A 14025-nucleotide genomic window follows, 5' to 3' on the forward strand; every position below is an offset into this window, starting at 1 on the left:
ATGTAACATGATGATGATACCATTAGATAATTAATACCTTTAAATTATTTAATATTCGTTTCTCTGTAAAGAAAAAATATACTATTTATTCAGAAACTCGGGGTAATGAAATTTTCTTTTAAATTTTATTTCTATTTAACCAGAAATTTATGACAGTCTGTTTTTAGGTAACATATTCCATTATGCTGCTGAATTTTTGTAAAAATATAAGAAATTATATTTTATCAGCGCGATAATTAAGAAAATACACCTATCAAAAATAATCCTCTCGGCAGTTTAAATTAATGCTCGACCTAGCCTATTTTAAGGGAAATAAATAATAGTTATTATTTTCATCGGTGCAATTTTATAGCTTGTATATTATACATTTCAGTTTTAAGAAAGATTTTGCCGAGGGGTTTTATGTTATAAATATAATTTCTTCGTAACCATTGTTGGACGGTAAAAAAGAAAATTTAGTCCGATCGAAGTGCTTGAAGTTGGTAATGAAGATTAGCAGCGACAGGAGCAAGTAGTTTCCGCCGGCCTACAACCATCGTATAGCTGCTGGAGGCCGATAGAAACCCCTGACCCAGTCGCCAGCCTGCTTTCCAAAGCTCTTCCCTTGCGCCGTGAATCCTGTAGTAGCCTCTGGATTTTCCAGACCTCTCAGAAATATTCTAAAGATCTTCTTATTATAGAAAGAATGAAAAATTCGTCCTTCATCCTTAGATTTAATAGAAGAAAAGTTTAGCTGAAACTTATCAAGTCACAACTAATTCAAAGCCCAGACATTCTCTTTTGTTTCTCTCAAAATATCTTAAAACTTAATATTTAGTTGACTAAATGTGTAAAAACGATTCCGCGCTGTAAGAGCTCTTTTACAGAGAATTTTCAAAAGTAATTACTTAAGAGTGCAGAAAAGTTTTGCTGCTTTTAAAGTGAATGTTGAATTGCATTTAACAGACTTTCCAGATTCATGTGGTTCTATCAAAAACTAACTTTCGAACGTTCGTCTGTTTTAACCGGCCTTGCCCGTTTCAAATGGAAATTTTACCAATGCCCACCTTTCAAAACTATACCAACTTCCCGTTCCATTCGACTATCTCTGCCATGTCCGCGAAATGTTTATCTGAATTTTAAACTTTGCTTATTAATCATATTGTCCATTGTACCAAATATTGTTCTTTTTAAATCACGCCACTGCAACTTTTTTAAATATAGATCAAAACTTCTGCTGCTTCTTTAGCATTATACGGTATTTAATAAAATACTCGAAATTTTGTTAACCAATACTTCTCTTAGGATGTTTTCTTAATTAACCTGACTTTTCAATTAAATTTCGCGTACAGAGACTGATATCGATCTTTCCACTTAAAAGTTTTCGCAGCAAGCAGAGTTTTTCAAAGTATGTGCTTCACGAATGGCTAACGAAGAAAGCTGGCAAACAACAACTGTATTTAAAATGTACACGATATTCCGTTTTACGCAACGACGAAAGATCAGTGTGCAAGTTGCTACAATAAAATTTAATTTAGAGAAATAGAAAAATGCAAAAGGACAATTTGCTTATTGGTAAAATCTGGTGCAAAGAGTATATAGTCATGCAAAATAACACTTGTATAATTTATTATGACTGTGCAAATAATATTATTTTGTTCGTTTTATCTGTAGCACTTTCAGCATCAAATCAGTTTTCACAGGTTGATATTTTTGAATATGTAGATTATATCTGACAACACTTTCCGTGCGATCTGCCATATCGTCCGTGTATTATTCTAGTGTATATATGACACTGCAGAAAAGTGTTAAATATTATATTTTTTCTCTTTTATTCGAACCTCTTTCTTTCACTATATAGGTGCTGAAGGCTGATACGCCAGTAGCATTTTCCAGATACATTTGATTATAATTTGCTACCAAACCAATTCGCTACTCGTTCTTCTCAAGGCGAGAAACATATCCGTTCAAAGTAAAAGCTACTAATTTACTCATTTTCACTGAATTTATATTTTATCATGCAATTCCGTTATATACGCGATAAATTTCTCGAGAAAGATTCTTTGACGCGAAATCGATCAGAAGTAGCTAGCCTTCTTTCTTTTCTATAGCTACTATAAGAGAAATTGCTCTCAGTCAATATTTCTCTCCGATGCGACGCGACGACCCTTAATCGCTCTACAGTGTGTTTTCTTTTTCTCTATAGAACTTGAAAGTTTAACGTATGACTATGGGCACTACATTTTGCTTCTACTGCAGCAAAGTTTCGAGTGGAAATAGGATTACCAAGCTTATTTACTTTCCCTTCTCCTTTGGAACCGAATAATAGCTAGGATACTTAAATTATATTTCTTGCTCCTTTTACGGAATGACCATCTCGCTGGGGTCTCACTTACCTTGGTTTCAGAAGCGATGACCTCGCGCAGTTCCCGTAGGAATGCTCCAAAAAATGGCACCACCGAGCATTCCGGCATGGCCAGTGCTCGAGCGAGTGCACGCTCATAATCGGAAGACAGAAGGGCGGAAGAAAGATGCTCTAACACTGGAATCGGCTCGCTTACGCTTTGCCAGAAAGGCTTCAATTTGTTCGATCTGTAACAACAAGAGAAAACACAAACAGATTATTTATTATATACATATACCCATTTTGCCATAATAGCACTGATAAAAAAGCTGACTAAGAAAAAGCACATACACAGATTAACTATATATATATATATTTTCTCGAAGTCTATTCGCGCGGACGTTTCAGCAATTATAAACTGTTGTTTCTCGGGGGAACACGAAGCTGGCAAATATTTGTGGCAAACACCGTTATGGTGCGTTGCTGGAGAGATCGCGCAAACGTCTCATCTTCCAGAACGTAGTTTTACGACCTGGCAGTAAAAAGTGGTGGAAGGAAGGTAGGACCGGACGGGCCGTCACTTAACGTGGAATTTGTCCACGTTGTCCACAGTGCGCTTTGATAGTCTTTTGACCATAAGTGTCAGGACGCACCACCGTGTGATAAACCTTGCAAAAATACTACTGTTATTCCAACCCTTTACAACACTCGAGCAAATTATTTCCGTATCCTCTGCTCGAAGAATGATTTCATGCACGCTCGACCAGAGACATCTGAAAAGTCAAATACGGAGAGGAAGGCAATTTCGCATCTATACCTACGTTTATTCTGAATTTCAATTTCTTATATATAGACACGTGTCAGATTTTCTAGCAAATTGATTCATCGTCGAAACAAGCGTTTAATCGGGTTAAAGAAATTAACGTGCGATATCAAAGGGGCTCTATATACTACTGGAAAGATGAAAAACTTAAGAGGATTAAAAATGACGTCATAGACTGTTACTCCCCCCCCCCCCCCCCCACCACTCCACTTCATTGTTTTTACCGGAGTAATTCCCTATACTCGGAAGCTATATACCTGGAGCATCGCGTTGGTCAGCTCTTGACGACGAAAGTCGATCTACGCCGGAACTCGTGTAGGTCCAAGGAAATAGCGAGTGGACGCATAAAGGCTCATTGCGGGCCGGTCTAGAGGGAGGCGAAGAAAGCTCAGGATGCACTCTAGCTATACGAGCTTCCAGTACAAAACGAAACAGACAAAAGATTCATGCGAAAACGAAGATGTCCCGGGGCTTGAAAGCAAATGACGATTGTTCCATTGCAAGAATTCTCATTGTTCTCGCTAAAGCCTCTTGTACCGAATGCAAGCTGTAGATATTTGAAGGCTTCCCGAATACACGACGTTTTCTGGCGAGAAACAACAGCTGAATCGTGTGGAATTCTACTCATTCTCTTTTGCAATTAATTACTGCTGTGAATCATCTCAAGCGACTTACAAGCAGCTTTTCTTTATCTTCTGCGAATATTACAAATATTCCGAGAATTTGTTTCCTAATTTCGTGTTCCAAATTGTCCATTCCAAGCAACAAGAAAAATTGAGTGAAAATATGTGAATAAGAAATTTTTCCCTACACGCATGTATCTCTAACTCGGAGGAATTTTCAATATTTTGTTAACTTCGTCGTATTATTGTTTTTCGTGAAATCAAGTTAGACTCTGCAGGTGTTTCTAAATAAATTTCTGTTGTGTGCACCACTATTATTTCTTGCCTCCTATAGGACAGCTTTTGGCTATGTTCCACTTTCGACAAGTTACAAACATTCTTCTTATACCATTGTAGTTATATATACGTATACGTTTTAAATTGAAACATGGAACGTATTTTTGATAATGATGCATGTAGCAAAGGAACCATCCAATTAGGATGCAGTAGTGAAAAACGTATAATGTATATAGCATCAGGTATTCTGCCAGGCAAATTTCGACCCTGAAGCCATTTTGGATACAAAGGGCTTTGTCCAAAGGCCATAAAATGGCTAAAACCCAACTCCCATTTGAATGAATTTCGTTTGAGCTAAAACGGAAGTCAATGAGTTTTCTGGGGCCTTTTTATTTAGAATATATAAAGCCAGATTAACACGTTAAAAAAAGTTGAATCGAAAGTAAGAAAATATCGTCTTTAATGGCATACGTACGGTATCCATGAGACATTTGCACGATTGCATTTCGATATCGTTTTGACCCCTCCTCCTCCTTCCCCACCTCCTCTAACTCTCCTGCTTTTACGACTTTTACTGGAAGAGGAAAGTGAACGAGATTGAAATGTTTCCACGGGAGGAGTTGCACTATAACGATTTCACCTCGGCCCCTTTCTTCCTCACACATCTCGCCTTGCAATCTCTAACCTCCACAAATAATGTCAGAGTTATCCGCGACAAAGTGCTGCCAACCCAAGTTTTTACTGCAAACTCCTGCTACTATTTTAAATTTCAACGATTAACCTACCTCGCCCTCATTTTATGTTCGACTTATTTCAATTTTTACCATTTACCACTCAACTCTTCCAGATTTCACCCTTTCTTTTCTACTTTTTTCAATATTCTCGAATTAATTTCTATAAAAACCATGCATAAACGAATTGATAGGAGAACCTTTACAGTTTGCTAACTTTCTACTAGGAATAGGAAACTCTAGCAGAATTATAATAAGGTGGATAATGTAGATATGGTCTGCGTACTATTGACCTCACTACTCGGGGAATAAGAGTTTTACCTAGCTGGATTGTATTTCTTGCACAAAGTACCGCCCTTGCGAGTCTAGCTATTCTCCTTGGGGCTGCTAAGAATTCCGAAGAATATACGTAGTAAGAATTTCGAAAGGATGTCCACTTTGGAGCAAAAGTCTCGGGCAGTTGGAAGAAAATAGCAACGTTCGTAAATATATACCAATTGTTTTTCTCCCTTATCTCCATGACTTTGGATGTAAAAATGTATCACTCTTTCTATACTTTTACCTATGTTTAAATAAGAATCTGGCTTACACGCGAGTTCGGTGGAACAGTTTCCTTATCTTATTTCAATTTTCTATTAATTTTCAAGGGAGAGGCTATCTCAGGGAATTAGGACTTATCTCGAGAGTACGTTAAAACTGTGGCATATTGCACTAAATAGTTCGGGGAAATGAAAACTTTCTGGCGGGTTTTATATAATGGAGACATTTTTCAGCCGTATAAATTGCGAAGCAAGGATGAATTTGAATATCGCAGTTATGATTGAGTTATACACGGTAAATTAGAAAGTTCGAGTTGAGGCTGCTAAATACACGTTAGTAGGGTCTTCTATTAGACGTATGAGTGAAAGCTCTGACGAGAATCATATTATTTGAAACGGAGCTTTCCTACTAAATCCGTGAGAGCTTAGCGATGTCAACTAGAGTCTGAAGCTGGGCAGATAAGATGAGAAGATCCAGTTATTTCATTGGATTGAGATTAATCGATCCTGCAGCAAAGCGTAACACCGTCAGGCGTAACTAATTAATTAATATATATGTTTCCAGTTCAATCGATGGAGCTTTTCGGATAATTACGTCAAACTGGTTAACTTCGATAAAGTATTATTGACCGATATGTTTATTCACAAATATATGTCAATGAAGTTTATACACTTTAATTGTTTTAATGAAACCACGTAAGAACGAGTTAGATTTTCCATATATATACATACTCATAATAATTAGCAGATTCACATGAGGTCAGTTGGAATTTGACTTACTTGAGGCCAGCTACAATTTCCATGACTGAATTAAAGTTTCCAGTGTTCCAGCAAGTCTGCGCCACTCGCAGCAGGCAGGATAAGACCGCCTGTCGTTCTTCTATGGTAGCGCCGCTGGTTATGGCGTGAGTCACCCATGAGCTTACCTGATTGGCACAATCGATAAATTCACGTTAATATTCGCTAAACACATTTCACTACAACTTTAACTTTGATATTGAAAATGCTTAACGCTACCCGAATTTCATCGACTACATTCTTCAACTAAATTTCAATTCGCCGCGGTTACAGTATAAAACCAAATATCTAACAGAAATTTACTACAAAGCTAGCTAGAGCTGCTTTCGTAAACTGTTAGCTGCTTCATGTTTCGTGGAATTTTTGAAGCTCATGCATTTATTGTTTATATGGCATGGATTAGTTCAGTGATGTTGGTTGAAAGTTTACGAATAGCTACGTGAAAGGATTTCATTCATGAAAATTGCCAATAACATTTTTCTACTTTATATACGTACAGCACAAATATACTTGTAAGAGATAGAAATGTATTTATTTATTAAATATGTGCAAGAGCATTGATTTTCTATGACCTGATAATTCATCAATATTAATATTTTTTATATTAAAAGATTGAAATTTCATGTAAATTCGTCGTCATGAAGCTATCGAGGTTTTACAAGCAAAGTCTGGAAGGAAGATCTGTATCAAAAGGAATATATTCAGTGCATAAAGTCACTTTGCTACCTAATACCGAAGGCGCTCTATATATACAGGGTGTCTCGCGACTCCTGCCCACCCCTTTTACTCTGGAGCCGAAATCAATATTTTGTAAAGTTCTCAAAATCAACCACAAGAATACTATAGAGAATTTTGCCAAAATAATACAACTAAAGACTAAAATGACGTTTGAGAAGTTTTCAATATTTATATAGTATAAGATATTAGTAGAAGATTCGTCGGTAGTGCCCCATGTTAAGTAGTAAAAGCAGGCTATATATGAGGAGTGACGTCATTGTCAAGTGATGCGAGGTGAGCACCGAGTGCATTCTTATCGCGATTACAGAAAACTATATATGACCATATCTCGTACGTCGTTTACCTGATTGTGTCATTTTAGGCAAAATTAACAACATACGGGGCGAGACACTTGAAATGTTCCCCATAATAAACGTAAGAGAGAGAACGTTTATCTCTATAATTATCATAGATATCAATTATTTTTATAGAACTTTTGAAATGATTCTTTGTTCGCGTATTTAGAAGGTTTTATAAAACAACTGATATTATTTATTATAGTTAAAAAAATTAACGAATTATTATATTATAACTTTGGAGCGTCTCAAGTACTTCACCCTATTCAGGGTGTTCTACTTAAAATATTTAATCTGACCTTTACGTGACCTTCAAAAGAATCTTAAAGATGAAACTATAATAGTATCCTCCTTTCAGCCAAGCAAACCTCCCTCTCTATATATATACGATTAAAAAAAAAACAAATTACTCTGCTACTAAAATTAAAGAGGCAGACGCGTTGCATGAGACACCCTGTAGTACTATGTATATTCGGACCGGCGAAGCTTTCAGTAAACGTGCGACTTCCGCTATCTATGGAATTAATTAAATTATCATCGTCGTATATGCGCACAAACATAGCTGGTCATGCATATTATTATATGACCTTTTCCTCCGTATTTTTAAACTCAACGCTCAGTAGGTGAGAAAGCAAGAAAGAATACCTAAGTGACTTAAATCAATAATTATGCATGCACACGTTTTCCATCTGTCCTGTATGTCTTATTATACCATGCATTTATTTTTCATTATCCTTATCCACCTATTCAAAATTATTTTTCTTTCTAATATATATGTATATAATCAGTCAATTATAGTTGAAGTCAAGTTGTTACTTTTTAATCCCATAAGCATTTTAGTATTACGTATATATACACATTACAAAGATTTACTTGGGTAGTTTTAGCTATAGACTAACGCGAATAAGGAAATCATATGTGGAATGAATTGCTTTGAAATGCTTCTACTAAATTGTCCACGCAACGACTGAAAAAAGGAATAAGGTTCTTGGACAGAGAGAAGAGATGACAAGGCTGAAAGAAAACGAGCAAGGTCGGAGAGACCTGTGGAATGACAACGCGAGAAAAAACATATACGAGAAGTGGGCTTCTCATTAAAAAGATAACGAGGCTTTCTTCGCGTTCTGCAAGAGTTGAAAACCCTTACGGGCAAATTCACTCAAAGTTCCTTTGTCAAAAATGTGTGATTTTTTGCCTGTTTATTTCACCCAGTATAGTACTTTGTCCTGTACGCACATTTTTTGCAAAGAAATAATTAAAGGTTGGGAGAGAGAGAGAGAGAGAGAGAGAGAGAGAGACCTCATTAAAACGGTTGATGAGTGTTTGCATGGAACTTAGAAGAGAGACTTCCGGCCAGTCGGTCTCCTCCTCGGTTTGGGTAGAGGTGTTGGTGGTATTGGGACTGCTGCGACTCGGCGACGAGGGTGGCTTGGCATGCAGCTTTTTCGGCGCAGCTATCAAGTCCTGGTTCACGTGGCGCAGATATTCCTGTGGTGGCACCTGATAGAACAATTGATATTCGCTCTCCGTAAGCCTGAGTGCCACCTCCTCGGGGAAGTGCAGCAGCTTGTGCAGATCCTCCAGCTCCTCAGAGCTCCGAGGCGGCTGCGGCTGCGGCCGCTTCTCCAGCTCTATAATACAATCAAAAGTACAACATTATAATAGCAAATAATATTCTTCTCAACTTATTCTCGTCGGTTAAAAGCATTCCTCGTAATAAAAATTGATATTTCACCGAGATATGAATTTTTCCGAGTGGCAGTTGTTATATAGTTGTATTCTTATATGGAAGATAAAAGTTTCGTCCCATCGATCACACTCCGAGGAGCCTAGGCGATGAGCGATGCGTAGGTCTGAACATTCGTTTAGCTGTTCTACTTAAATATATACCTATAGTATATATATAGAGTTTGTCATTTCGCACGGAACTTTCATGATAAAATTTAACTTTTATCTGCCAAGGTATGTAGTATATTATTAAACAGCATTACCACAGACATGAAGCAGCATGATGAATCGATTCTTTTAGAAATGATTATTTTAATGTTCGTTGGTAAATTAACATACTATACATATATATATATATATATATAGTAAGTGTTACGTTTCAAGATGATACTTCAACTGTAGCTAAAAGTAAGTTCTACTTTCCAAGTTATGTAGAATGAAGTTGTTCAATCGGAAAATGTGAAATTCATCTTTCTTACAATAAATATTTCTATTTTGGACGTCGAGTGAGATTTTCGTCAAAGAGACCTCCTCGACTGATGTTCCTATAGAGGGCTCTTTTAACGCTGAATTCCTTTTAAAAGCGTGAAAGCGTAACATGGATCTTGAAGAAGACGGCTTCGCGCCATGGAAGCACGTTTCTCTTATTTTCAAAGAAAAGATCATCAAAGACGTGTTGTCTGGCTGTTTGACGAAAGCTCAGAATTTTGAAATCTTTTCATATGAAAATGTTGGGAAAACTACATGTACTATACGCATATTATTAACGAGCAATTTATTTAATTTTTTGTTTAGCTTTTTTCTTTTCAAGAGACGGTAAACAAGGTTCGTAATCATTTCTCGTGGAAGCAGGTCAAGTTTAAAACCGCACATGCATGTGTACGAGTCACTGACTCAATCGATTTCGCTCGCTCCCACATAAATTATACTCGTCCACGACCATCATTTTCGTGTCTATACTCTCTGCCTATGGATTTAGTTGGCAAATATATTCCAGCTAGGTATTATGAAGCGTAATTTCAATTTAATGATATAATTTCATTAAGTATTTTATTTAAAAATAATCGATTTCTCACTATTTAGATAAAAAAGAAAGAAAACAACAATTCTATAGAGAAATTTCATTAGGAAGTAGTAAGTAAGTATAAAATATTTCGTCCGATGGAAAAGTTGGTACTGATTAAAGCTTTCAGCCGCGGTTGGTCAACAACCACAAAATGGATCTGGCATACCAAAATTCGATTGATGAACGAGAACACATTATTGAGAGATAGAGATACAACCGATGAGCTTGTGAATTCTGTCAAATTTCAATGCAGGCTTACAAATCATATTGCACAAATTACGCTCCAGAAGCCATAACTAATTATCAGTGATTATACGCATCCTCCTGTTTGATGCAATACACGTTGTCGGATCATTATCGTGCGGTTGAATGATCACTTATCCGAAATAATCTAACAAAACTATTGTGTTTTACCTTCTATTGCCAATAATCTAAATAGTTGTAGATAATCTCAAGTGTTAACAATATAAACCTAATGAATTGTTATTGATGAAGTTTGAGCATTTATTTGTTATAGTACTAACTAGTAAGACGTTATGTGGTGGAGTCAATAACCTTAAAATATTTTAGAGAAACGAGGCACAAAATATTTTTTGTCATATTATTTATTATGTACAATGAAGAATAGATTTGTGAATATCTCGTGACGAATGGCCCTTATGGAATTTTTCGTACGATTTAATGAGAAATCGATTCTGGGCTGAATACATGTATATATGTATATAGTATTATAGACGAGATATGATAAAACGAAAGGGATTGACAGTTGAAGAACGAACCTTATCAGGTAATGGTGCGGCCACGTGGAGTGGAGGATGCGGAAGTGGCCGGACCTTCGGTGGCGGCGGTCTGTCGCTTCTTCCTGTGGGATCTGATAGGCAGGCAGGAAGAGGGCTAAGGGTGGTAGGGTAGTAGGGTGAGTGAATGCTGATAGACGGATGTGGAAACGTTTGTAAAAGTGAGATGTGGGGAAATGGGGGGTAGGAGAGAAAGAAAAAAGGCGTATGCGTGTGTGTATACTTTATATGTGTGTGTGTGTGTGTGAGAGAGAGAGAGAGAGAGAGAGAGAAAGAGAAACGTCTTTAGCCTAAGGACCAGGGGACCCAGGGACGCGTTTCCCGCATCAGGACGGCTCCATCGATGGTCCAGCGCTCCGCAACCCCTCCTCAGCCGTGGGCCAGTGCTCGTCGCGATCTATAAAGGCAAATAAAAAGATCCATTAGATTTTAGTAGAGTCACCCACCACTCCTCCACTGCAGCGCATGTAATATTTTCCCATTACTTTTAGCTTGCTCTTTATTTGTTAATTCGAGAAACGCTACATATATACTCTTCTATACGTATATACAGGTAAATAATACAAACATTCACGAACTGATCGGTAAACAGTCACGCTTGTAACGTCAGCTTATCAAACTTTTCGCAAGGATTGCCAAATATGTAAGATGTAAATTTTATGTAAATCCACCACTGGCAGATCAGTTTGAGCATATACGGAGGCTCCGCGAGCGTCCGGAAAGCGCGCGGTAGCATTCGTTAATCCGCAAGCTGTTACCGACAGAATACAGGGGCAAATTTCATCTTCAATATCCCGTATTTTATTCCCTCGTTGTGCTTTTTCCCTACAGCTCTTTCAAGCTTGGCAAAAAACCCGCTAAATCTTTGAGCGAGAATTATCCAACCGGTATGCGTATTCTCAAGCGAGGAATTTATGTGCGGCAAATATTGCTGTCCTAAATCATCAAATCCAAAAGTCGATATAACAAACATTTGTTCCTGTGTTTTTTGTCGGCAGCTGCACGATATATGCAACTTTGATTAGTGGATGAACGTTGAAAACTTGTGATCGATATATCTGTCGACTGCTTATAGACATTAATGTTCATCATATTGTACGAACCATCGTAATTGCAAAGATGCTCTGATCGTTAATTCTGCTACCTTCGATCGATTAATATTATATATGAGTGATTAAAATTGTTGTATGGGATATATCTGGGAGATGCCAATCCTATGCATGTGGTCAGCCATTAAACCACCAGCAGCTAATCTAAATTATTTTTCGAATATTTTTGCAGCGACAATCAAATCATATTTCATATAAGATTTCTTTCAATCTGACAAATAGGTTTCAATTTGTTGTATTTACTTTGTGAAAACGAGTAAATTGATTGGTTGAATATAGAAAAGCTACAATTGACTCTCTCATCCAAGCGCAACAATGCAATTGACTTTATTTATAACTCAACCAATGGCCAAGTTTAATCCATTCAACGAGCTCGTAAACAAATTAATTCAGTTTACTAAACAATGAAATGATTGCTCCTGACGTTTTATCAGTAATGCGAAACGTTCGGATTTAATTAGTTTGATTTGAAATTAATGAAGTGCATGTATTGCCGAATTCGATTGGTTCTTGATTTTTAACGAAAGGAAAGTGCAGAGCTCAGGTAGAATTTTGGTTAAATTTCAATTATGTAAATCGTTGGAGGAGAGCTAGCATAAGCGACAGTTTGCTGACTTTCACGGCTCGTGGTCGCTGGAAAACGTTTGTCCAATGCAATTTACCTCTTCTCTGCATCATACGGACGTGGTTTGCGCAAGTGCTAGAAAGCTACTTTCAAATTGTATGTGAAAACCTGTGATTATTATTATTATCATACGATCATAACAATAGAGAAGCGTGAGATGCGAATAAACGCGTGGTTGAGAGGAGCAGGCCGGAAATTTTATCACGTATTTCGTGTGTAGTATATACCGCTAACAGAATCAACTCGTGCCAGATTATGCCATACTGCCATTTTTCAAGCTAATCGCCGCGTCTCTGCTCGATCGCCTCTAAGGTGTCTCCAGAGTCATTACTCTTGTCAGAAACAAAAGTAATCAGAAGCGATCCAACTTCCAACGCATCATCAATTTTCACCTGCTATACGTAATTTTGCGATTGGTTTAACTATTTTTACTGAAAATTTATGAGGAATTCCGAGAGTTTCGTTGCCCTCTGAAATAAGAAAAATTGAGAAACGGTAAGATATATACAGACCGATAGCGTGTTTAAAATGAAAGTGTTTTTTAGATCGAACTTATATGTGGACAACGAGTGTTTATTTGAATCTCGCTAAGGAGTAGGTTGGTCGGAAAATATATATATATATATATAAATTCAGAAATTCACACAGAAAGAAATTGGTTAGCGATGCAATCGTGATTCCATGGGCGTATTCCAAAAAACACCATGCAATTTCTTGGGCAATAACAATCTCAGCTTGAGACACACGTGAGAGCATTAATGGAAGCAGCGGTGTGAAATATAACGAAAATCTACGAAAGAGATGCCATGGAAAATTCGATCAGCGCTTTTATTATACAATATATATATACGCAAGGGCGAGCGAGGTGAAAGTTATTGTTTCAAAGCGTAAAAATATATGTATAAACTTATGCTAGGGATACGGAAATTAGGATTGGCTTACCAAGGGGCTATTTTCTCTCTTTCTCTCTCTCTCTCTCTCTCGAAGGATATTCAGGTCATGTCAGGCTGGAGAAGATAAATCGAACTGAGATAAATCGAGGTTTGCTTCGTGCAAGGGGGTAAACGTGAGCTTATTAAAGCTCGTTCATGAAAATATAGAATTAAAGCATGAGTGGCTGCAAAATCGGACAGAGAATCTCTCGAGAATTCTATCTGATTTTCGGACTGACCCTGGGAAAATCTGAATCTCTGGTATCTAAAACGGTACGCAAGCATTGATGGTAACTCCAGAGTATTTGGGTTCCTCGAATGCACACGAGCTACCATCACAACTACAAAATGCAGATAGCCTATGCTCTCACCACTATGAATACTATAAAAGCTAATTTATCGAACTGCGGCGCAGAAGAAAAACTTTTACAATTTCCTCTCGCAGCAACGATTTATCGAGATACGTGTCGAGCTATAAATGTACGCAGAGGAAAGCTTCGCTGGGGCTCGTTGTACGTCATAGCAATTAGAATTGAATTAAGTTGACCCTTTTTGTGGTGACAAATCAACAAAAGGATTAAA

General features: G+C 37.3%; 1 protein-coding gene across 4 annotated transcripts in view; it reads right to left on the reverse strand.

Annotated features, from left to right (window-relative positions):
- LOC136786237 (1-phosphatidylinositol 4,5-bisphosphate phosphodiesterase epsilon-1-like) overlaps positions 1-14025 on the reverse strand; it is a 103153-nt gene that overhangs the window by 23115 nt on the left and 66013 nt on the right. For 3 of the 4 annotated variants that reach the window (XM_066747852.1, XM_066747854.1, XM_066747851.1), the window contains exons 5-8: positions 10760-11174; positions 8486-8817; positions 6096-6241; positions 2376-2571 (exon numbers count right to left, since the gene is read on the reverse strand). In XM_066747852.1, coding sequence (XP_066603949.1) covers positions 2376-2571; positions 6096-6241; positions 8486-8515 — 372 coding nt within the window. In that variant the 5' untranslated portion in view covers positions 8516-8817; positions 10760-11174. The remainder of the gene's footprint in view (positions 1-2375; positions 2572-6095; positions 6242-8485; positions 8818-10759; positions 11175-14025) is intronic. The other variant, XM_066747853.1, reaches the window with a different exon arrangement.

The sequence above is a fragment of the Prorops nasuta genome, unplaced genomic scaffold (genome assembly GCF_024137725.1).
Source record: "Prorops nasuta isolate Cenicafe-Biocafe unplaced genomic scaffold, Cenicafe_Pnas_1.2 PNAS00003, whole genome shotgun sequence".
Taxonomy (NCBI): Eukaryota; Metazoa; Arthropoda; class Insecta; order Hymenoptera; family Bethylidae; genus Prorops; species Prorops nasuta.